The following is a 23,334-nucleotide window of genomic DNA, read 5'->3' as shown; positions in this document are numbered from 1 at the left end:
GAATTCGGACTGTCCTAGAAAAGGCTAACAACGTATGAGTGGTCCTCAGGAGAACCGTGTTGGTGAACACTATGATTGAAGTCGAGGAAGTTAACTAACTAGAGATAAAGGGGGGAGAAACAGATAAATACGACTCAAATAAATATAACTAAAAAAGTGGATAGCATGGGGGAAAAAGAAATGTAGAAATGGATAAGGCCATTTGCACAAGATTCTTTTTTGGACAGATGTGAACTCTTATGCCTGGTTTAACAAAGAAGTATTACAGGAAAAGATGGGTGACATTTCTACATGGTATTATAAGTTTATGTTATAAAGAAGGGACAAGAGGATATATATATATGTATATCCACATATATCTCTCTCTATATATCATATATATACCTATCTCTCTACATATATCTCTCTATATATATATCATATATATACCTATCTCTCTACATATATCTATATATATCATACATATACCTATCTCTATCTCTATAATATATATACACCTATCTCTATGGGTATCTTTATATAATATATACCTACCTCTCTCTATATATCTAAATACTATATATATATATATACCTACCTCTCTATATCAATATCTATCTATCTATCTATCTGTCATATGCCAACCGAGCCTCTAAACCATTACTGGGATATATTAGTAAAGATGTAGCAGCCACTCTGAGAGACAGAAAACATTTCTCAACCCAAACTGGAAACAATTCTTTATTCCAAAATTGTTTTCCCAACTCCGGTACGAATCTTGGGTGTCTTTGGTAGAATTCGTAGTGTTTCTCTGGGAGATGATCTCATACCTCTGTCTAGAGCGAAATGTGTATCTTTATAATAATGCATGTATTCAAGCCACCTGTTGATGACTAGACCCACTGCACAGGACACAGCCTTTTCCCCCATAATAAAGGAACCTAGAATAAAAGCCTCTGTACTGAATACAACAAAAACCAGTGCCTGCAGTCTCAAATAATTAAAGGGATCAAGAGTCTCGCAATTGATTTATTTGCATGAAGACCCCAGCTCAACCCTGTCTAATGGCTGTCATGTCAGAGGAATGTTGCATCTACCATTCTAAAATAGTTCTGATTTTTTTATACTGAGAGTTGTACACTTCTTTCCAAAGAGCTATTATTATTATTTTTTTTAATCAAAGGAAAAGCTGCCCTACCCATTAGATGGGACTTACCCAATCCATATGTTACTAAGTAATCTTATTTGAAAAATACATTTTACATTGTTAAATGCACGGTGTGTCTGCCGTGTCTGCGTTACATTTTGATCCCTCAGACATTCACTTTGAGCCTTATGTCCCCAAGGATTTATTTTCATGAAGCCCATGACTGATTGATGTACGATTGGACAATACTAGGAGAGTTATATTAGAACAGAATATGCCCTTTTGCGGTATCACCGCCGTGGTGAGTGTGGACATGTGCATATTCACTCCACGCTTCCTGTAAAACGTGCAATGCATACTTTCAGGGGAAAAAAAGAAAAATGATCTGCAGGCCACGATTTGTACAGTCCTGGAGTGTTTCAGCCTCTGTGGTCTTTAAAACTCCCACTCTGATTGCCTTTTAGAGATTTTTCAATGATCTGACTTGGAAGGATTAATTCCTTGAATACATCTAGGGAAGGAAGAAAAGGTACATAGGAAGAATGCAGGTATTTCTCTTTCAGGCATTGTTTTAAAACCATTTATCTGATGGAATGATTGCCAGAGACTTAATCTCTAGCTCACCCACATCAAGCTAATGTATCTTGGCGCTTAAATTGAACACTCCTCCTTGGAACTTTCCAGTTTCTCCGCTGCCCGATACTCAAATGCCCATCACACTTTTCCTTTCATTCAGAGTGATGTTCATGTGTGTTCTTCCCCGTTAAGACAGACACCACTTTATCCTGATCAACGAAAAATGATCAAGCCTTCTTTGGCTAGGTGAGAAGCAAAATGAGGCAAGCACACAGAGCAGAGAAAGTGGTTTCTTTCACGTAGAACGGATCATCTTAAGAGATTCTGTCTTGGATATAAACATGTCCAGGAAAAGAGCATTTAAAAAAAATGTATACCCCGTTGTGATTATTACTGACATGACACCCTGGAATCAATTAAGTGGAAAATATGTACTTATTAAATATAATAAGAGTATCCGAGCATCGAGTGTATCGGGGCATTGTGATTTCCAGAAACGGCTCTGCGTGTACAAGTAACAGGCCAACTTCTTTTAAGAAATTCTGAATCGTTCACAAAGAGATCAAGAAAATTCTCCGTCATAAGGCACACGCTAGTCGATAATTTTGTGCATTTGAGATTGAATAAAAATGTCTCTTCTGCCTCTTCATCACCACCCCGCATCCTTTCACATTGTCTTTATTTGCTGCGGACTTTTACTTTCCTCTGTGGCCCTCTGTCACCTCACAGCGAGGGACCCTCTTTGTTCGGTGGCTCATATCAACCTCTGCATAAAAGGCATCTGTCTCATGTCAGGGTCTTTATTCCACCGCAGGGGCTTCCATATCTACCCCCCGCCGTGTGCCTGCAAAATCCCAGAGGCAAGAGACATCATCCACAACCAAGCCAATTCCTTCATCGCAGAACAAATCAAATGAATGCAATGGGCATTTTTGGCCACCAGGAGGCAGAAGAGGAAAACCCAAGTAAATGATCATTGATACAAAACCGGGCTATGATGTTTTTGTCCAGAGTTCTGGTTCTTAGCAACACACGAGCAACGACAGAGTCCAGATTACAGCATTTCCGAATGAGTGTTAAATGCACAGAGAGCTATTGATGAAGATGATGAAAGACACTGGGGGGAGGGGCAGGGCAAGGGGGAAGCATCTTGTTTATTTTCTTTTTGGCATAACTTTAGGATCAGGGAAGCTACGCCAGCCCTCCCTTCCCCCATGAACTGTGTCCATCCTATGACTGTGTTATCTAGGGGGTATACCTCCCTCTAACCCTCAGTCCGTCTTGAGACACATCAGGGAGCTTTGCAGAAATGAGTCCGGGAGCCTGTGGTCAGGCTGGCCCATCACCTCCCCCGCCCACCACAGAGGGAAGGGCTTTCAATCTTTCCTTCCACCCTCTTTCCGTTCTGGGGTTGTGACTGGTCCCACATCAAGTGCCTGGCCTCTGCCCCCCATTTTCTCACACTTCTCCCAAACTTCCTGTACTTTTCCACTTTATCTTTTCCCTCAGTGCAATACTTCATCCTTCCTGTCTACCCATTTAGCTTCTTACAGCATTCTTCCATCCCTAAATAATGTGCAGTTTCTCTCTGAGGATGGATAAAGGAAGCTTCTCCCGGTCACAAATCTGATCGGGGGATATCTGAGCAGAGAGGGAAGAGGATGGACTTAGGGGGTAGCATGGAGATCCTTGAAAGGAAAGACGATATTTTTTTCTTTATAGATGAACTTTTTTTTTTTAATAGATGAACTTTTGACTTGATAAGGAAGATGTGTTCCATGAGTGATTTAAAAGAAAATCCAACCCAATCAAAAAATGGGCAGAAGACCTAAACAGACATTTCTCCAAAGAAGACATACAGATGGCCAAAAAGCACATGAAAAGATGCTCAACATCACTAATTATCAGAGAAATGTAAATCAAAACTACAATGAGGTAGCACCTCACACCAGTTAGAATGGACATCACCAAAAAGTCTACAAACAACAAATGCTGCAGAGGGTGTGGAGAAAAGGGAACTCTCCTGCACCGTTGGTGGGAATGTGAATTGGTTCAGCCACTAGGGAGAACTGTATGGAGGGTCCTCAGAAAACTAAAAATAGAGCTACCATACGATCCAGCAATCCCACTCGTCAGCATATATCTGGAGAAAACCATAATTCAAAAAGATACCTGCACCCCAATGTTCACAGCAGCACTATTGACAATGGCCAAGACATGGAAACAACCTACATGTCCATCGACAGATGAATGGATAAGAAGTTGTGGTGTGTATACATAAACACACACACACACACACACACACACACACACACACAATGGGATAGTGCTCAGCCATAAAAAAGAGTGAAATAATGCCACTTGCAGCGAAATGGATGGACCTAGAGACTGTCATACTGAGTGAAGTGAGTCAGACACAGGAAGACAATATCATATGACGTCACTTATATGTGGAATCTAAAAACATGGTACGAATGAACTTATTAGCAAAACAGAAATAAGAGTAACAAATGTAGAAAACAAATTTAGGGTTACTGGGGGATTGGGGCGGAGGGATAAATTGGGACATTGGGATTGACATATACACACTACTATATATAAAATAGATAACAGACCTACCGAATAGCACAGGGAACTCTACTCAATACTCTGTAATGACCTATATGGGAATAAAATCTAAAAAAGAGTGGATATATGTGTATGTATAACTGATTCACTTTGCTGTACAGCAGAAACTAACACAACATTGTAAATCAACTAGACTCCAATAAAAATTAATTAAAAAAAGAGAAAATCTGTAGTAAAAGATAAAAACAAAGAAAAGAAAAAGAAGAAAGGATTTTTAGGGGGAAAAAATGGTGAAAGTACCAAATAGTAAACATCTTTAACTCCCAAGTGAAAGAGAAATATAAATCGGAAATTGACATTTTTCAGCAGCGGTACCTAAGGCATGTTAGAACCACTAAACACCCCTGATGTAAACTGCTTGCGCACACCTGGAATTCAGATCCCAGGTCTCTGAAGGCAGGTATCAAGCCCCTCCTCCAGTGATTCCGGACCCCCTTTATGAACGGAATCTGACGTGGAACAGCAATGTATCAAACAGGTAAGGGTGAAACTGCTCTGGCTGACGTCAAAGGGCTTCCTCCTAATGCCAGCCCACCCACCTTCCATTTCAATGGAGACTAAGACCCCACAAAGGGGACCAGAATGCCACGTGGCCAAGCCATTACCACATGCATAGAGCTCAAGTCATGTGCCTTTCATTCAAATGCTCTTCCTGCTGTGCGTTTATTTCAAAACCATTTCCATCTTACCTTTAAAGTTATGACACCCATGAACGAAAGTAGTCTTACGTAATTAATAACCTTAAAGAGAAAGGCAACTTCAGAAACACCATTACACAACCTTCCCTGAGATAAAAACTTTGAGGGTAGCTACACTTCTTGAAAAATGAGTAGGTCTTTCTGATGCTTTTTTAATCCTTTGAAAAAGTCAGTTATATAAACCTATGGACAACATTTCAAAAGACTGTAAGATACCTGTCAGGTGAGAAATCCACTGAAGTTGAAACAGCAGGGAAGGGGACAGGGCAGAACCTCTAAAAGAATGACATAGCCCTTGAGGATTTGCCATAAACTGACTAGAATCAATTAGGTCCAAGATGGTGCAAGATTTGACTTCCACTGGACCTTGAGCCTCATTGAATGCCCACTGTAATGCAATAGCATCTAAATGACATACCTATAGGCGCCAGGACAGTTCCAAGGCCAACGCAAAGGGCCAAAAAGTGGGTGGTGGCCCGATTCCTGGAAATCTCCACCCCCTCCCCAAAAAACTTGGAATAATACTCCCACCCATTAGCCTATGAAACTACCCAGCCCATAAAAAGTAACCACCCCATACTTCATGGCCTCTTGCCTTCTGAGATGGCCCACACTCTGTCTGTGCAGTGCGTTTCTCCCAAGGCTGCTCTCGCCTTTTGAGACAGACCGCATTCTGTCAATGGAATGTGTATCTCTCTAAATAAATCCACTTCTTACCTATCACTTTGTCTCTCACTGAATTCTTTCTGCACTGAGACATAAAGAACCTGAGCTCCATTCAGTGCTGAGACCAGGTGTGGGATCTTAATCAAAAGACAGTGGGTTCAAGTCCCAATGTGGGTTCCGGCTGAGTTTGAGTCCCGGTCCACAGGTTCAAGTCCCAAAGTGGGTTGTGCGGTTTCAAAGTCATTCTCTGGGTCAATTGTCTTAATTCCATTGATTGGCCACAGACAGCAACAAGGCAACAGAATGGGCGTAAGAGGTTAGACACCTGACTCGCTGATACAGCCTTAGATCTACTGTGTCTGAGAGCTCTGATTTCACAGATGCCATCGTTGGGGCCAATACCACATCACCATGCACCATGGTAGACCATCAATGATGATTTGATGAAAATGCATCAGCGATGAAGGACCCACTTTGAGGAACATAAAAATACAGTGTAAGCATCGAATCGCAATTTTGTATCTAGATCAACCATAGGCACATCTGACGTTTTGTGCGATTAGAGAAGCTGGATCTGATATAAAGATTTGCACTGTTTCCTACGGCAGTTCACCTAATTAATACTGTTAGACCAGGGCTCCAATCCCCGCTCTAATCCCTACAACCTGTACCACTGTGAGTCCGTCCCATCACCTCTGAGCCTTTGTTTCCCCAAAAGTAAGATAAGGGAACCCTTCCAAGGGAGAGTATGAGGATTAAATGAAGGGGCAGCTACAATGTCCAGTGATGGCCACACCGCAGGCTGTCCATGAGTTTCGTGCCGAGGCATATAGATAAGATTGTTTCAAAGCAAAATAGTTTAAAGCCTGCATGAGGCATCAAATCATAGGATAACCAAAAAGGTAATACCCTTTCAGCGAAACTAAAATCAGCATTTGAATGGAGGTCTAATTAACCAACTGAAGATGCAAATTAGAGACTATTAATGAAGGAAAGCAGAAGTAAGAGCCACCCATAAATAAATCCCAGGCATTTCCATCGCTAAGCCTCAGCGAGGAGGTTCCTCTTATATAGCAATGGTCTTTGAACAATCACCATGAAAAAAAATAGAGGCAGATGTGATAGAACTCAACTTTTAGCTGTGTATGCTTTCCTAATGACAAAGGTATACAGAAGGACGCATAGGAAATATGCTTTAAAAAGAGATCTCCTTTGAAAATAAACGGACCACCAGTTTGTTCATTAGATCTTGTGTGGGTATGAATAATTACTTTATAGCTGTGATGGTACATCCCAATTTGCCTGGAATAATCCCAGTTTATTAAGAGCATTATTAACAATTTTCAAAGTGTCCTGGATTAGATAATAAATTACATGCTCAATGGCTAGCAAGGTTGTGTGACGCAGTTCTGATTAAAGAAAATATTCATTGTTCAAAGAGCACGTGCGAAGATCCTGTCATCTGTGTCTTATTACGAGCGTCTTATCATCGCTTTTGTTTAATTAAGGTGGTTCCGTTTAGAAGTCAGTATTTGACAGACATTACCGTTTGGGCCAGTCGCGATTTTTTCCAGTGGACCAACAGTCATGTTAATAAGATGTCCAAGGCTATTAATAACACTGGAAATGATCACCTGTCTGGGTTTACTGGTTCCTAGTGCTGGGCTATGAAACTTCACGTACATAAACCCATAGGATGTTTATATGGTATGTACAATAACCTTGCCACAGAGAGAATGGGACCACCTTTTAGAGAGACTCCGAAAAACTCAGCTGACCTTCTCAATGTCACACCACAGACACCAAGCAGTTCGTTCTTATCTCATTATAAAAATCTACGTTCTTTCCACGCCAGCCTCCTGCTTCCCTCTGACCATCACCCATCTTCCTAAACCTTTCTTTTGGGTAGGAAAACAGCATTTGTTACTCTGGAAAAGAACGGTAATCCTCTCAAACAATGCTTTTCCATTCCTTGGGCAGAGAAACAGCATGTATGCATTTCTTACTTTTGAAAAAAAAACCTCCAACACTATTTCGACATTTTGGTAAAAACATCGATTCTTATCAGAGTGCTAGTGAGTGGTACTAGGGATGTCCTGCAAGCAAAAAGTAAATGGCCAGCGCACAGTTTTCCAGAGGATGGTAGCCCGTGCAAGGTCCCTGATAACAATATACCAAGTCCCAGTTAAAACATCTCTATCGCCCTGTAGAATCAGCAAAGCTGGCACACTGCGCTCCATCAGATAAAAGGGGGTCTGTGGTGCACAGCTTCACACTAACTCATTCGTGGAATGTAAATAGACTGGCTTGGAGATGCTAAACTGCTTCTTTTATTTCCAGGCCACAACTCTCACAGCCCTCTGTTATCTTACCAAGATTTTTTCTTTTTCACGCTCAGCAGCAAAAGGTAAAATTAAAATTGTTCAATGAGAAAAGTTCTAAAAGCAAGCTATTTTTTTCTTCTTTTCTTAAAATAAAAGAATAAAGGTGTGTATAATTCCCACAGTACTTTTCTAGATTCACAAATGGGCCAAATAGATAAGAGATCACTGTGTTAAGCTGCTTAATACCAGTTTGGCGTTCAACGCGGGGAGAAAATCGATTTCTTTTGAAATCTAACCTTTTAAGTCACATCACCACCGTGTTGTGCAGGCAGGAGGACGCTTTGTTATTCCACCGAAGCAAGGACTCACCCAAGCCCATTGCTTTGTTCAGAAAGCAACGCCCAGAGCTGGTGATGTTACCGAGGGACGCCCACACTGCCCTCTTTGAAAGGGCTGCTAGCAGCAAGCCCTGGTCCGTGGCTTCCTTTGCCCACCTCTTCCTTAGAATGGACCTTTTGTAAAACATCAAGAAACAACATTTCCGGTTTCAAACACCAGTAGCCAAGTCAACTAGCCAGAGGCTTCTGAAAAACATTCAGAGAGGCATGCCACCCTTGCTGTGCAACACGAACAGAAATCATCCCACAAAGGTCTGGCTCCTGGCACCGACGAGAAAAGAAAAGGAAATCAAGAAGGCTCTAGACTCTGAGGCTTTTTGTTGTGTTTCATCCTAAAAACCTGACGTTTCCAGTACTTTATCGATGCTCCCAAATGCCCAACTTTGCAAACATCTGTGGGTGATGTGCATTTCTAAATTAGAAGGTCACCTACAACTCATCCCCTTACTCCGGGGTCTTCTATAGGTGAATGTGTTCAGTAGTGAATGAAATACAATGCTCAAAACAAAAGTAAAACCTCAAGTTGAAAATAAAATATTCTTAGTGATACTTGCCTGTTTGGAGAAAACATTTCAGCCCTGTTTCTTACTTGAAACAGGTCCGTTGGTCCATTTTATTTTTCATAGCTTTTACCGTAACCATCCTGTGACATACAGATCTCATTCTCATAGCCACCCTACTGTAAACAATTTTCTGCATCCTCTCAATGCATTTTTGCCTTGAAAACGAACGTTGTTACACAGGCTAGGAATATTATTCATGAACTGACCGAGAGCGGGCTAAACCACAGAAGAAGGTAAGCTTCGAAATAGTAACTTCAAAATAGGTTATTTATTTTTCCAACCCCCAGTTGGGGAAAAACGAAGTTAACACCGAAACAACGGAGAGCTGCTCTTGAATTCCTACGCACTTGGCCAATGTCCTTTCATCATAAATCATAAAATTTACATAAAATGAAAAACCATCAAATTACAAAATTCAAATAGGAGTATTCCATCTCACGTAAATACAACAGCCATGCGACTCTTCAAGATACAACAGACACAGACAACGCATTAAGCAATTAAGTAAAAGATTTTCCGACAAACGATTAACTGATTAACACACCTACAAAACCACAAAAGAAAGCTAATGTCTGTGGCCGTTATCTACCATTACCAAGTTATCACCTATTACCAAATGCGTTATCAGACACGTCTCCAAACTGTGTTCATTCCACAGGGTTATGTCGGCTAAGCCCACAGAAAGAAAAGTGCTTTCAATAAAGTATCATGTTCATCTGATCACCTTGGAGGCTGCATTTGTTTGAGGCGGATCCTAGGAAATGAAATTCCTGGATTAAAAAGTGCAAACTTTGAAAAACAACAACAACAACAACAAAAAACAGACGGCGCTGCATGAACGTTAAGGGACAAATATATCTTGCAGCATGAAGTGAGCTCTGTGTAGCAGAGATGTCTAGGAATTAGAGTAACACGGTTACTCTATCAACGAGCCCCAAATCAAAAGAATCAACGAGCCCCAAACCGAAAGCGGAACTTCCTCATGGCCTCCTGTGCGGTGATCAGCGAGACGGAATCACTCACCTAGAATCCCCAGGCGGTAGTTAACTGTGATCACGATGACATTGCCGTAGCTCGCGAGAATACTGCCGTCAATCATGTTGCCTGTGCCCTCCATGTAAGACCCGCCATGGATGTACACCATTACTGGCTTCTTACTGTTCTGATCATGGATGTCTGGAAAAAAAAGCCAAGTAAGGAAACACAATAAAACATCATGCTGATGAACGGATGCTAAGTCAAGGGCAAAGGACGTGGGGGACTTTTCCTAGTTTAGATTGGAATCCATCGCATGGCCCCTTTTTAAATTAGGTACGTTCTTGGTAAGATGGCCTAAGGAAAATGGTCCATGTTGTTATATTTTCTACTCATAGAAATGATGCAGGCATTGGAAGGAACGTGTGTGCAGGTGTAGGTTTCTGTATGTGTGTACAACACTAAATACGCAAGGATGGAGATGAAATACATCTTCCCTAAAGAGTGCTCAAACCCTACAAGGGCATCTATTACAAAATATATTTTTATCATCTAAGTAAGTGTGAAACCAACGTCAAAATGATCATTTATTTTTACTGTAACTTCTATCTTCAGTCAAAGAGGAGCTTATAGATTCATTTTCAACTTAACAACGAGAACATAAAACTAGTCATGAAACTGTAAGCTCTCAATACAGGGCCCATGATGACAAAAAACAAATAAATGGTTAAAAATGATCAACAGGACAGAAATGTGTAAAAACAAAACAAAATGTCCAAGCAAGTGTTTTTTCTCTAATTTACTGATTGAAGTAATATCCCAACTTAAGTGACAAAAAAAAGAGAGAGAGAGAGAGGAGAGCTGGGATAAAAATGGCACAAGATTCCAACCCCAAGATGAAAGTGTGGCAACGCTACATATTTTTACAGGGAATATAAACTCCCATCGTGCTTTGCAACCAGAGCACCCAGAGTCATTATTATTTTATTTAACAATGATGTGAAAAGCCTATTTCGCAATGTTCTGTGACAACAGAAGTTTGGAGACCATATGTCTATTTGTAGAGCCTACTTTCTGAAAAGTTGTGATGAAATAACTAGTTTGGTGGAAATCATTCCTTGGGCTTTTTTACCTTTAATGCTGAAGAATCCTGACCTTGATTCTAATGATTTCTGGATATTTATGTATTGCATATACATATATGTGTGTGTGTCATTTAAATATCTGTATGTCAGAAGAAAACCAAATGTATCCATGTACATTTATTTTCATTTTTTCTTAAATAAAAACTTTTTTTCCCTAATTCATGGAGACACTTTTGAACTATCAGAAAGGAATTTTAAGGAAAGAAACCACCCTTTGGATGGTGACTGCATATAAAATGAATTACGATCATGATCTCAGAACAGGCTCCTGGGCGCCACCACAGGGCATCCCCAAGGCAAAAGAAACCCAGTGGTCACAGTCAAGTGCAGAAAAAAGTGTCAAGCTGCCCCTGTGTCTGCAGATATTTAATCTGTCGCAGAACACTATTTTCTCCTGTAAAACTTAAATAGGGGGCTTCCCTGGTGGCGCAGTGGTTAGAGTCCGCCTGCCGATGCAGGGGACACGGGTTCGTGCCCCGGTCCGGGAAGATCCCACATGCCGCGGAGAGGCTGGGCCCGTGAGCCATGGCCGCTGAGCCTGCGCGTCCGGAGCCTGTGATCCACAGCGGGAGAGGCCACAACAGTGAGAGGCCCGCATACCGCAAAAAAAAAAAAAAAAAAAACTTAAATAGGAAGTAAAAATCATTTTTTAATCCTTCACTCATCATATGCTACATGGAATTTTTAAATAAATCACCGTCCCTACAGGGGTCTGGTGTTTTACACTATCCACCCCTCTCTCTGGACTCTGATTTGCTGTGTTAGCCCTTATTTATGTTACCATTCTGCAGCAGGCGGCACGCTACTCCACTGTGAGAAAGGAAGAAGTTGAGGTTTTGAGGGCTGCTTTACGGGGTTCCCTCACAGAAAACGTTAGGTTAACGGCTCTTACCTCCAAGACACAAAGAACAAGGTTCTCATGAGGTTGAGAAAGAAATAACCAGATGCCAGATTCGTGCAAAGTGAAGAAAATGATCATAGTTTCTTGGTATTAAAGGAAAACTAGACGGAAAAAACTAGAAGGAAAATTACTGTTAACAGTAATAAAGGTTGACTGGTGAGCACTGGGAAAACAGATCCTAACGGTCAAAAGGGAATAATACACTGAAAAGCCAGAAAAAAAGTAAGATGCAAACTAACACCCGTAGTTGGCTATACAGGGATACGGATAAAACTACAGGTGTCCTGAGGCCTCATAAAGGAGAAGCTAGCTGCGGATTCAGGTGCAGGTATGATACTCCAAGGCCAGCAGAAGAACTTTCTTAGAGGGTTATTAGAAGCAGGGAGAACCCTATGAACGCAGGTTAAAAAAAAAATTAACTAACAGTAGTGTTGAGAGAACCGCGGGCACGAGAAAGCAACATAGGCAAAACCTCTTTTCTCGTAGAGCCACTGATTCATGAAAAAACTCCAAGAGGGCAGGAAAACCAAGCAAGTGACGCAAAGGGACTTTGAAGGCAGTTTTGCTTCCCAGCAAGGAGAGCTCCCCACTGCACTTTAAACTGCCTTTCAGCCAGAGGACCATCTCCTTTCAGCCAGAGGACCATGGGCCCACTGAGGGCCTTCAACGTTTTAAGGTAAAGAAACGGAGATCCATGCATTTTGCTACTCAGATGGGAAAAACGTGTTTTCACCCAGCCTACACAGCCTTAGAGCCAGCAAAGGCTGACTTGAAACATGTTTTGTTTCTTTTCTTCTAAACCATTTATTCTGCTGAAGGAAGCGGATACAACGTGCTAAGGATGGTTTAGATGTCATGTTAGCTTCCATCTTTAAAAAAAAAATCACTTTACTTGTGGAGTATAATCTGTCAAACAATTTGAGCTCCTTCAAGAAGAAACTCTCCACAACATTTTTGGGGAAAAATGTTCTTAAAGCAGCTGTGGTGGGAAGACAAAGATGCATAGAGCTAACTTTTTGAAAAATTTCAGTTCCATCCCCCCTTTTTTTCTCTTTAAAGCTGATAAAAGGCAGTTCTGAGAGAAACAACTTCTCTTTAAGACACTTTTTCATGTATTTTACTGTGAGCCAGAGAAGATTCTTTGAAGGCCCCATTTTGGAATCAGTATGTTTGGGGAAAAAAAGAAACACTAAAAACAAACAAAAACAGAAATGCCAGCCCCCTGAAAAGTTCTACTGAGGTGTCTCACCGTCCACAGAAGAAATTAAGAAGACCAAAGCTCCAAAATACAAAATTATAAAATAACATTCGGAAGGAAGAAAAGAAAGCACACATGCATGTTTTAAAATTTCACTTTCTCTTCTTGTGACCAAGCCAAAAAAAAAAAAAAAGAAAAAGAAAAAGAGTTTCCTTGTAAATTGCATTTTGTTACTCACTTCATACTGAGAAACATTTATACGTGTTCTCCCAGGTGATTTGCAGTCATCTACACGGTCATTGGGATTAAAAATGACAGTGGTTTCCAAACAAGAAGAAAATAAAGCACACAAAAGTGTACTCACTTCAGGTAAGGGAGGAAAAACAGGTTGAAATGAAAAAAAGAAGAAAAAAAAAAGAACGAACGATATAAAATCATGCACCAAGGTCGAGCTTTGAAAAAAAACAAAAAATACCTTCATCTTCACCACGGTCATTACTGGTTATATCATCAGCGTTTTTCTTTGTGTTGGCTCCTGGTGTCATATTGAGAAGGAAAATAAAGGGAAAAAAGAGAATTCAAAAACAACAGGTTTGCAAAAAAGTCAGAAGAAAGAGAGATACTACCCCAGTAAAAGAAAAAAAAATAATGTCATACAAAAAGTTGAAATCTGTTACATTTGGATTTCAAAAACATGAAATAGGGAGATGCAAAATGCATATGAACATAAATATGTCAAGAAGAACAAATTCAAAGTGTTACTTGCAAAAAATGTTAGATACTCTGTGAAAATGCAGTTTGGGGGTTAAAATGATACTACTGCAAAAAAAAAACTAATGTGAGTTGAAAAAAAAAGAAAATTATTTTAAAAAGGGTTTCCCACATTTTATAAAGAAATGCATATGAAGTATTCAAATGTTCCTCTAGTTTTAACATGTTATAATCTAGATAAATTTTTGAAATGTCACCGATACAGTTTGCTTAGGAAATTCCATAATGTAAGAAGAAACACATTTAAACAATAAACATGAAAGAACTTTAATCAAAATATCTTAAAACCAACATTAGTTTCATGCATAAGAACTTAAAAGCACAACACTTACAATAAAAATCAGAAATGTCGCTACTTTATTTAAATCATGAAGACTCACCTATCCCCAGTAGCTAGAGAACACTGCACGTTATTTATTCCTTTTGTCAACTGTAAACAAACTACCACTTTCAATAAGTATTTCTGAAGTCAAGATATAACAGTATAAATAATTTTTTTCTGTGTTTGAAACGCTTATTAGATATTGCTTGAATGTTATTGCTATTTGTATAAATAAATAAATAAATAAATGAAGTCACCTACCTGGATGACCTGAAACATAAACCGCCTTGAAATTTCCATGTAGGCAAAATGAACAGAGGGTCCCTTAACCACGCCAAAAAAAACCGGAAAAAAGGTAAAAAACAAAACTCTCCTATGCTCTCCGTATGCAGTGTGCCATTTTGGTTTTTCTATTTTCCAGATACAAGAAGCTAAAACATTCAATACCACTTGAGGTGTTTAATTAGCTCAACTGCCTTCTTTCTATAGACAGGCACAGCCCACAGGTACGCCTATGGCAGTTCTGGATACCTCAAATTGTGGCCATCAATTAAAACGGTCTTTGCCTTCCTCCACGGATACATGGGTTAAGGGAGAGGAAATTTAGTCACTATCACCCACAACACTTGTAGCTGGAAAGCCTCCGTCAGTTCTACATACCTCAGAGGGGCTTAAACATATTTTGAAACCAAGATCTGACGTTGCTGGTTTTACAGCTCAATACGGGTTGATTATGGTCAATTTCATGTGTATAAACAAGTACAAGCAGTGATGGTAGGTGGAAACCTGATCCCTCGTGTTTGTTGATTTTTGAGATTTAAATTTTCCCACTGTAGACAATTTCAAGTTACCAATCTAATCTAAAGTCATTGACAAGAGCTTGGAAAAGAAATGCCCAAGACCCTTTGAAACTCAAGCCTACTACCAGTTTCACATCATCTACTTGAAAGAAGAATGAAGTCTTCTAGGAGACCACCTGTCTTCCTTACAGCACGTTCAAGTCCCATCTTTTAGAAAGTACCATGACACAAACGTGTCTGCCTATTATAGTCATCAGCTTAACATGGAAATCAATTCACGTCCAAGAATTCCACTGTGCTGAAAGAACTTAAAACAAACTAAAAAAAAAAACAAAAAAAAAAACTCTTCAAATTAGCTCCATTGTCTTTTGGGCTGTTTTGGTCAGAGTTTATCAATAGAAAACTGATTTCAAAGCTATCTCATGGGCTGAATTTATGGCAGAAACATGTTAAGAAGCGTATAAGAAATGTCCTTCTCAGAGAAACACGCTACACGGATGACAGAACTAAAATCCTTCTCATTTCTGAAAAACATTTCAATTTTTTGAAGATTTTCTAAGTTGGTAGAGAAACAGGTCACCTCTTTCATTAAAAAAGAGAAGACACTAGAAAAATGAAGGTGTAGTCAAAACACATGCAATGGATTAGGGGAGAGAAAATGTTGTCTGATGAAGCTGATTCCCTCCCAGAAAATGTGTCCCTTTAAAAAGTTTGACCGGGGCTTCCCTGGTGGCGCAGTGGTTGAGAGTCTGCTTGCCGATGCAGGGGACACGGGTTCGTGCTCCACATGCCGTGGAGCGACTGGGCCCGTGAGCCGTGGCCGCTGCGCCTGCGCGTCCGGAGCCTGTGCTCCGCAACGGGAGAGGCCACAGCAGTGAGAGGCCCGCGTACCGCAAAAAATAAAAAAATAAAAAAGTTTGACCAACTCTGCTGAGCACCAGCCTTCCCACAGCAGTCGGCATTAAGAAAGGTCTTTAATTAGGACTCCATACCTGGACTTTGCCTTTCCCACGAGCCTGTCCTAATATCCCTGCCTTCTTCTGGATTTTCTTCTTATAAAGCTCTTCTGTCTTCCCAGCTGCAGCTGGAAACTCAGGCGCATGATCGCTGGACTGGCTCAAACCCAAACAAAGGCCATTCTGCAAGGTCTGGGGTGAGTTAAATGCCAGAGCTCTTTCCCAAGACCCAATTCTCAATGTCCTCAGGCTCACCATCAATGCGTGAAATCTGAGTCATCTGAAATTCTCCCCGGGGCAGGAGGAGAGGCAGTATTCAAGGAGACTTCCCTCCAAAGATGGAGGAAGACGTTCTGAAGACTGACAATGCTTTGAAAATTGGTATAACCTAGATACATCACTGATTAAATGCTAATCCAGGGTAGTCTCTTTGACTCTTTACCAAATTCCTTTGTTCAACCAAGTGTGATTTTTAAGGGCTCTACTGAGGTATAATTTTCAATCATAAAATCAACTCATCAAGGTGTAAAGTTCAAGGAGTGTTTTTTGAGTCAATGTCTGGAGTGGTGCAAGCATCAGCGTAATCCGATTTTAGAATATATCCTTCACCCCAAAATGACTGCTGGTGCCCAACTGCCGGCATTTGATGTTCCTAACCTCAGTCTCACTTAGTCAACGAGTGACTTAGTCTAGATTTGCCATTTCTGTGCATTTCCCATAAATAAATTCATAGAGTGTGTAGTCTTTTGTGTCTTGCTTCGTTCACTCAGTATAATGTTCTCAAAGTCCATCCGTGTTGTAGCATGCATCAGTATTTCCTTCCTATTACTCATACAGATGAATAATAGTCTACTGCATGGCTACACCGCATCTTGTTTATCCACTCATCTGCTGACTGACACGCCGTTTGTCTTATTTCCACTTGGTGGCCAGTATGAATAACGCTGCTATGAACATTTATATGCAATATTTTTTACGGATGTATATCTTCCTGGGTGTATATCAAGGAGTGGAATTGCTATGTCACTTGGCGCATTTATGTTTAGTACTTTAAGAAACTGACAGACTGTTTTCCAAATCAGCTGCCTCACTGTATATTCCCATCAGCAGTATATGCAGGTTCCACTTTCTCCACCTCCTACCCAAGACGTGTTATTATCTGTTTGATTATATGCATCCTAACAGGTGTCAGACGGTGCCTCACTGTGGTTTTAATTTGCATTTCGCTAATGACTTAATCACGTCAAGGATCTTCTCCTGTACTACCTTCTTTGGCGGGATGTCTATTCAAATATTTTCCCCGTTTTTTAAATTGGGTTCTTTGTTCCTTATTCTTGAACTGTAATTATATTTTTTAAAGACAGGTCTTTTGCCAGCAAGATGATGTGCAAATCTTTTCTCCTGGTCTGTGTCTTCTCTTTTGATTTTCTCAGTGGTGTTTTTTGAAGTGCAAAATTTTTTAATTCTGATGAAGTCTAACTTACCGACTGGTTTTTTTTTAAAGCTTGTGTTTTTGATATCACATCTAAGAAATTCCACCTAGTGAAAGGCCCTGAAGATTTCATGTTTTTTCCTAGATGTTTAAAAATTTTACTTCCTATATCTTTCATTTATTTTGAGTCAATGTTGGCATATGATACGAGGGAAGGTTTGAAATGCATCCTTTATTCAATTGTCTCAGCACCACGTACTAAAGACACTCTTTCCTCAGTGAATTGCTGGGACACTACTCTTGAGAGTCAATTGCATATACACATGAGGGTTTATTTCTGGACTCTTTAATTATATCCCCTTCTATATTTCTATTTTTTAATACTTATTTAATTTATTTATTTAATTTATTTATCTGGTTGCACCTGGTCTTAGTTGCAGCTGGCGGGCTCCTTAGTTGTGGCATGTGAACTGTTAGTTTCGGCATGTGGGATCTAGTTCCCTGACCAGGGATGGAACCCGGGCCCTCTGCATTGGGAGCTTGGAGTCTTAACCACTGTACCACCAAGGGAAGTCCCCCCTTCTATATTTCTATCCACATGAGTACCCTACTGTCCGAGCTTTAGAGTACGTTTTGAAACAGGGAAAGGCAAGTCCTCCAACTTTCTTCTGCTTTTTCAAGATCCTTTGGTTTTTCTAGGTGCTCCGCCACTCCAGGCAAACGTTCCAATGAGCTTGTCAACGGAAGCAAAAAACACCTGCTGAGATTTTGATGGAAATTATTTGCCAAACTACAATTTTAAATTAATTTTATAGAGCAGAGTCTAACCCAGAAACATAATTAGATATCGCCTTTAATGTTCTTTGTATATTGAATTTCCCACCCTTTTGTTCTTTTTTCCGTAAGCTGCTGCAATATTTGTTCTCTCAATTATAACTAATTAAATGGCCTAAAAACCAACTGAGTTCTCTTGAGTATCTCATTTAGTTACAATCATGAACTATGTAAACACAGGTGTTGGAGGACACAGGGAAAAAGATTCTGCTGTCATTTATTCCAGAGTAAACCCACCCCGCGGCTGCTGAAAAGGCATTTCAAAGTCCAGACAGGCCATGAGTTTTCTCCTGGTCCCCAAAAGACCAGAACAATATTCCTTTACATCTAATAGTTAGCATCTCCAGCAAACCTCAGTGGGGAAATGGCTCTAAATATTAAAGGGAATACTGAAATAACTTCAAACAAATATATTCCATTACTAAAATTTAAATATGATTTTATAAATAAAAGATCTCAATGTCCCAAGTCCTGAAGGATGTCCATGGTTTTTTTATACCTGTTCTTCTGATGTTCCCTTTTAGTGCTTTATCTACATCATTTTCAAAACTCAAACTATTTAAAACAGTACTTTGTATCATAAATGTAATAGGAACCCTCTGTAGACAATTCGGAAAACGTAGACCAACCAGAGTCAATGAGAAAATAAAAGTCTATGGAAGGGGCTTCCCTGGTGGCGCAGTGGTTGAGAATCTGCCTGCTAATGCGGGGACACGGGTTCGAGCCCTCGTCTGGGAGGATCCCACATGCCGCGGAACAACTAGGCCTAGGCCCGTGAGCCACAGCTACCGAGCATGCGCGTCTGGAGCCTGTGCTCCGCAACGGGGGACCGCGACTGTGAGAGGCCCGCGCACCGCGATGAAGAAAGGCCCCCGCTCGCTGCCAACTGGAGAAAGCCCTCGCACAGAAACGAAGACCCAACACAGCCAAAAATAAATAAATAAATTTAAATTAAAAAAAAAAAAGTGCTCCAATAGCCTAAAGGAGTTATTTATTAAAAAAAAAAAAAAGTCTATGGAAAACTTCTAGATGCTGCAGTTAACATTCTGAGGCAGGAAACTAATTTTATAAATGTTCTTTTTAACATACATTAAGTTATAGCACCATCAAAGTATGCAAATCATAAAATAAAGTCACCAATGGTGTTCTGTGATCACGTTATCTACTCAATATAAAGAAATGACAGAACCCCCCAAAAACCTTTCCAATTATTGCTCTTCATGTAAGATATCCTATTAAAATGTATTTATCAGCTCATATTTATTATTATTATTTTTTGGTCCCTTCCAAGGGCAAATTCCAAGTCCTTCTTAATCTTGTTATCTCAAGGAAACATCTTAAAAAGAGCCCGTCTGGCTAAATGCATTGTTTTCCATACAGAGGAAGTTGTATACTGGGGTATGGGAGAGAGAAATGCTTTCTTGGCCATCACAGATGTGACGGATTAGTTAGTCACTGGGCCACAGAGGACTACTTCTTGAACGTAACCAATCCTGGTAGGAGACCAGCAAGCAATTACGATACCCTGGGCTCACTCCAGCAATGAACTGGATGGGACCTGCCCCACCTCAAGCTGTCCTCATTAGTTTATTCACTGGTACACCCATTCCTCCTGCAAACATGTACTGACACTTCAAGTACGCTGGCCCCGGCCAGGGGAGGAGAGGCAGCTGAGGCAGACACACCCATCCTGAAGGAGGTCACTCCTATCGGAGATCGACTTGCACAGGAGGACTCCGGATGGGGCCGATGAATGTCTTCATTCATTTACTCTCTTGGTTGGAGGTTGTCTATGATGGGAAGGTGCTTGCTTGCTGAGGACGTGGTGGGTACCAGTAAGTAAGCATGCATGGGTGAGCTAGGGTGAGGGCTCCCTTTCTATAAGCAAAGGAGGTGGGCTGCTCTGAGTGGGAGGGGAAGGGGAACAGGGGCAATCAAGACCCCAGGAGAGGGAAGCAGGGCAGGAACCCCACTGGGATACCTCTTCTCTCACCCCTGCACCTTGATGATGGGCTGTAACAGAGATAAACACTTGTGGATGGAGAACGTCGCCTGCCGTATCAGTAAACAAAGGATGCTGCAGCCATCAGGCCCTCAGCCACTGGCATCCAGATGGGATTCAGGATGGAGACAAGTTGGAAACTCGCCCAAGACAGTTAATGGGATATCAAAGGAATGACTTCAGTCAGCCCAGACTCTTGCATCTTCCCATACATAGAAAAATGCTAAATCCATTAACTTGAGAGGTCTGGTTTTCATTCATTAACAGTCATCTTTTGATGCTCTGACTACCTGGTCTTTGTTGCAAAAACTCCTATACATCCAGGTTCCTCCCCCACCTCTCTGGGGCAGCCCCTCAGAGCTATCTGAGTTGCTGTGTCCCACACTTAAGTTCTCAGAAAGTCTGCCAAAGAAAACGTAATTCTCAACTTTCAGGTTGTGCGTTTTTTTCAGTCCACACTCTCCACACATAAATCATAACATAGGCTCTAACCTCCACGTTCACATTAATTAGCACAGTGAATCTCAAAGGCAACATGAAACATTTTATCTGTGGGTCCATCCAATGTATGTGCCGCTTGAAAACTTGGCACCTACAGAAAAGTTCAACTTCTGCACTTGAAGAAATCAGCATAGCTGACCTACTCCTTCATGTTTGCTTCTCCCTGAAATCAGAATATCTAAACAAGACCAAGTTACATGACTAACAAAAATATGTGTACATCTGGGAAGCTTGTCTAATGGAACCTTCAATAAAGTGATTCCCTGAAACCAGCATTTGGAATGATTTATCTCTTTTTTTTTTTTATACATGCCATGGCAATGCAGGAAGGTCACGTTTGTGATCAGCCCTGAAGGCCACTCTTTCATAACGTGGGGGAGGGGTTTTGGTGACCAGAAAGCCTTAGAAAAAACAACACCTACAAGGGGAGTGTATGGAAATTTATTGCCCTAAAGTCATCAGCTGAGTTATACTTTGAAAAAAAAAGTTCAGAAAGCTATCTCTGAATTTGAAGATCTCTGCCCCAGAATATATAAAGAGATAGAGAATCACTGAGTTATAGGATGTAGTTGATTGGCAAAAGTTCCCCAATTTTACAATCCTCCCTGTGATTTTGTGAGTTTGTGTTCCCACCATTTGGATCTTGAAAGGTTTTATGATTTGTTTTCCCAACAGAAAAAAATGATGATGGACCAGTTCCAAGCCTGGGACCCCAAGGTCCCCATACCTGTGGAGTTCATAGTCCACGTGTGTCAGTCAAGCACAGAGGAGCATCCTTGTTGAGAAGGACCTTGCCCAGTGGGCACCTGTGACCTGCAAGCTGATCCCAGACACAAGAACCTCCCAGCTGAGGACACTCAAGATTTCCAACCCAAAGCACCATGGACTAAATAAAGGATGATTTAAAAAGCTGAGATTTGGTATACAAACAGCTCATACAACTCAATAACAAAAAACCAAAAAACCCAATGGAAAAATGGGCAGAAGACCTAAATACACTTTTCTCCAAAGAAGACATACAGATGGCCAACAGATGCTCTGAAAAAGAAACAAGGGCTTTTTCTACTCGGGAAAATCTGCATCAGGCAACACAAAGCAAATATTTATTTAAGAAGAATCTTTCTAGAAATACAAATAGACAATAGGCACATGAAAAGATACTCAACATCACTAATTATTAGAAAAACACAAATCAAAACTACAGTGAGGTATCACCACACACCAATCACCACACACCAATCAGAATGGCCATGACCAAAATGTCTACAAACAATAAATGCTGGAGAGGGTGTGGAGAAAAGGGAACCCTCCTACACTGTTGGTGGGAATGGAAATTGGTGCAGACACTATGGAAAACTGTCTGGAAGTTCCTCAACAAACTAACCGTAGAGCTACCATATGATCCAGCCATCCCACTCCTGGGCAAATATCTGTAGAAAACTCTAATTCGAAAAGATACATGCCCCCCAGTGTTCAAGGCAGCACTATTTACAATAGCCAGGACATGGGAGCAACCTAATTGTCCATCAACAGAGGAATGGATAAAGAAGATGTAGTACATGTATACAATGGAATATTACTCAGCCATAAAAAAGAAGAAAATAATGCCATTTCCAGCAACATGGATGGACCAAGAGACTGCCATACTAAGTGAGGTCAGAGAAAGACAAATATTGTATAATATCATTTATATGTGGAATCTAAAAAATACTACAAGTGAATCTGTATGCCAAACAGAAACAGACTCACAGACACAGAAAACAAACTTATGGTTACCAAAGGGAGAAGGGGATAGGGATAAACTAGGAGTACGGGACCAACAGATACAAGCTGCTATACATAAAACAGAAAAGCAACAAGGATTTACTTTATAACACAGGGAACTATATTCAATATCTTGTAATAACCTATAATAGAAAATCATCTAAAAAATATAGATGTTTATATATATATATACTATAGCTGAATCACTTTTCTGTATACCTGAAACTAACACAATATTGTAAATCAACTACACTTTAAAAGAAGAAAAGGAAAAAGAGAATTCTGCCGCGTAATTTACCTTGGATTGTCATTGCAGGAAAATTAAAGGCGCATTTTTGTGATTACAGTAAAAATGGGTCTAATTCTTTCTAACATTCTGGCACTGCAAAATGACTCCCTGCAATAACGGAAAGTAAGAGCAGTGGGTTCTTTTTTTGGGTGGGGTATGTTTTCTTTCTCTCTGACTGGCTTTGGAAGCAGACGGAGAAAAATATGAATAATAATTTTCCTTTCTTGTTTAGCTGGAATTAGGAGGCACTGATTTCACACTTTGCCTGGTAGGAATCAAAATAAATCTAAAACTTTATAGGTGTCTGATGTATGTCTATTCTTCTTATTAAAATCTCAGGGCACTGCACAGACTTCCATAAGGTTTTTTTTTTTTTTTTTTGGCTGCATTGGGTCTTCGTTGTGGTGCACGGGCTTCTCATTGTGGTGGCTTCTCTTGCTGCAGAGCACGGGCTGTAGGAGCGCG

The 23,334-nt window shown here is 40.5% G+C and overlaps 1 protein-coding gene across 2 annotated transcripts in view; it reads right to left on the bottom strand.

Moving 5' to 3' along the window:
* The window catches only part of NLGN4X (neuroligin 4 X-linked), a 347,399-nt gene that overhangs the window by 120,611 nt on the left and 203,454 nt on the right, over window positions 1-23,334 (bottom strand). The window contains exons 5-6 of one of the 2 annotated variants that reach the window (XM_060003055.1): window positions 13,674-13,733; window positions 10,003-10,155 (exon numbers count right to left, since the gene is read on the bottom strand). In XM_060003055.1, the coding sequence (XP_059859038.1) occupies window positions 10,003-10,155; window positions 13,674-13,733 (213 nt within the window). The remainder of the gene's footprint in view (window positions 1-10,002; window positions 10,156-13,673; window positions 13,734-23,334) is intronic. The other variant, XM_060003056.1, reaches the window with a different exon arrangement.

This window comes from Delphinus delphis, chromosome X, assembly GCF_949987515.2.
Source record: "Delphinus delphis chromosome X, mDelDel1.2, whole genome shotgun sequence".
In the NCBI taxonomy this organism is placed as follows: Eukaryota; Metazoa; Chordata; class Mammalia; order Artiodactyla; family Delphinidae; genus Delphinus; species Delphinus delphis.
Note: the sequence above shows the minus strand (reverse complement) of the source record. Positions and strands in the feature narration are given on the sequence as shown.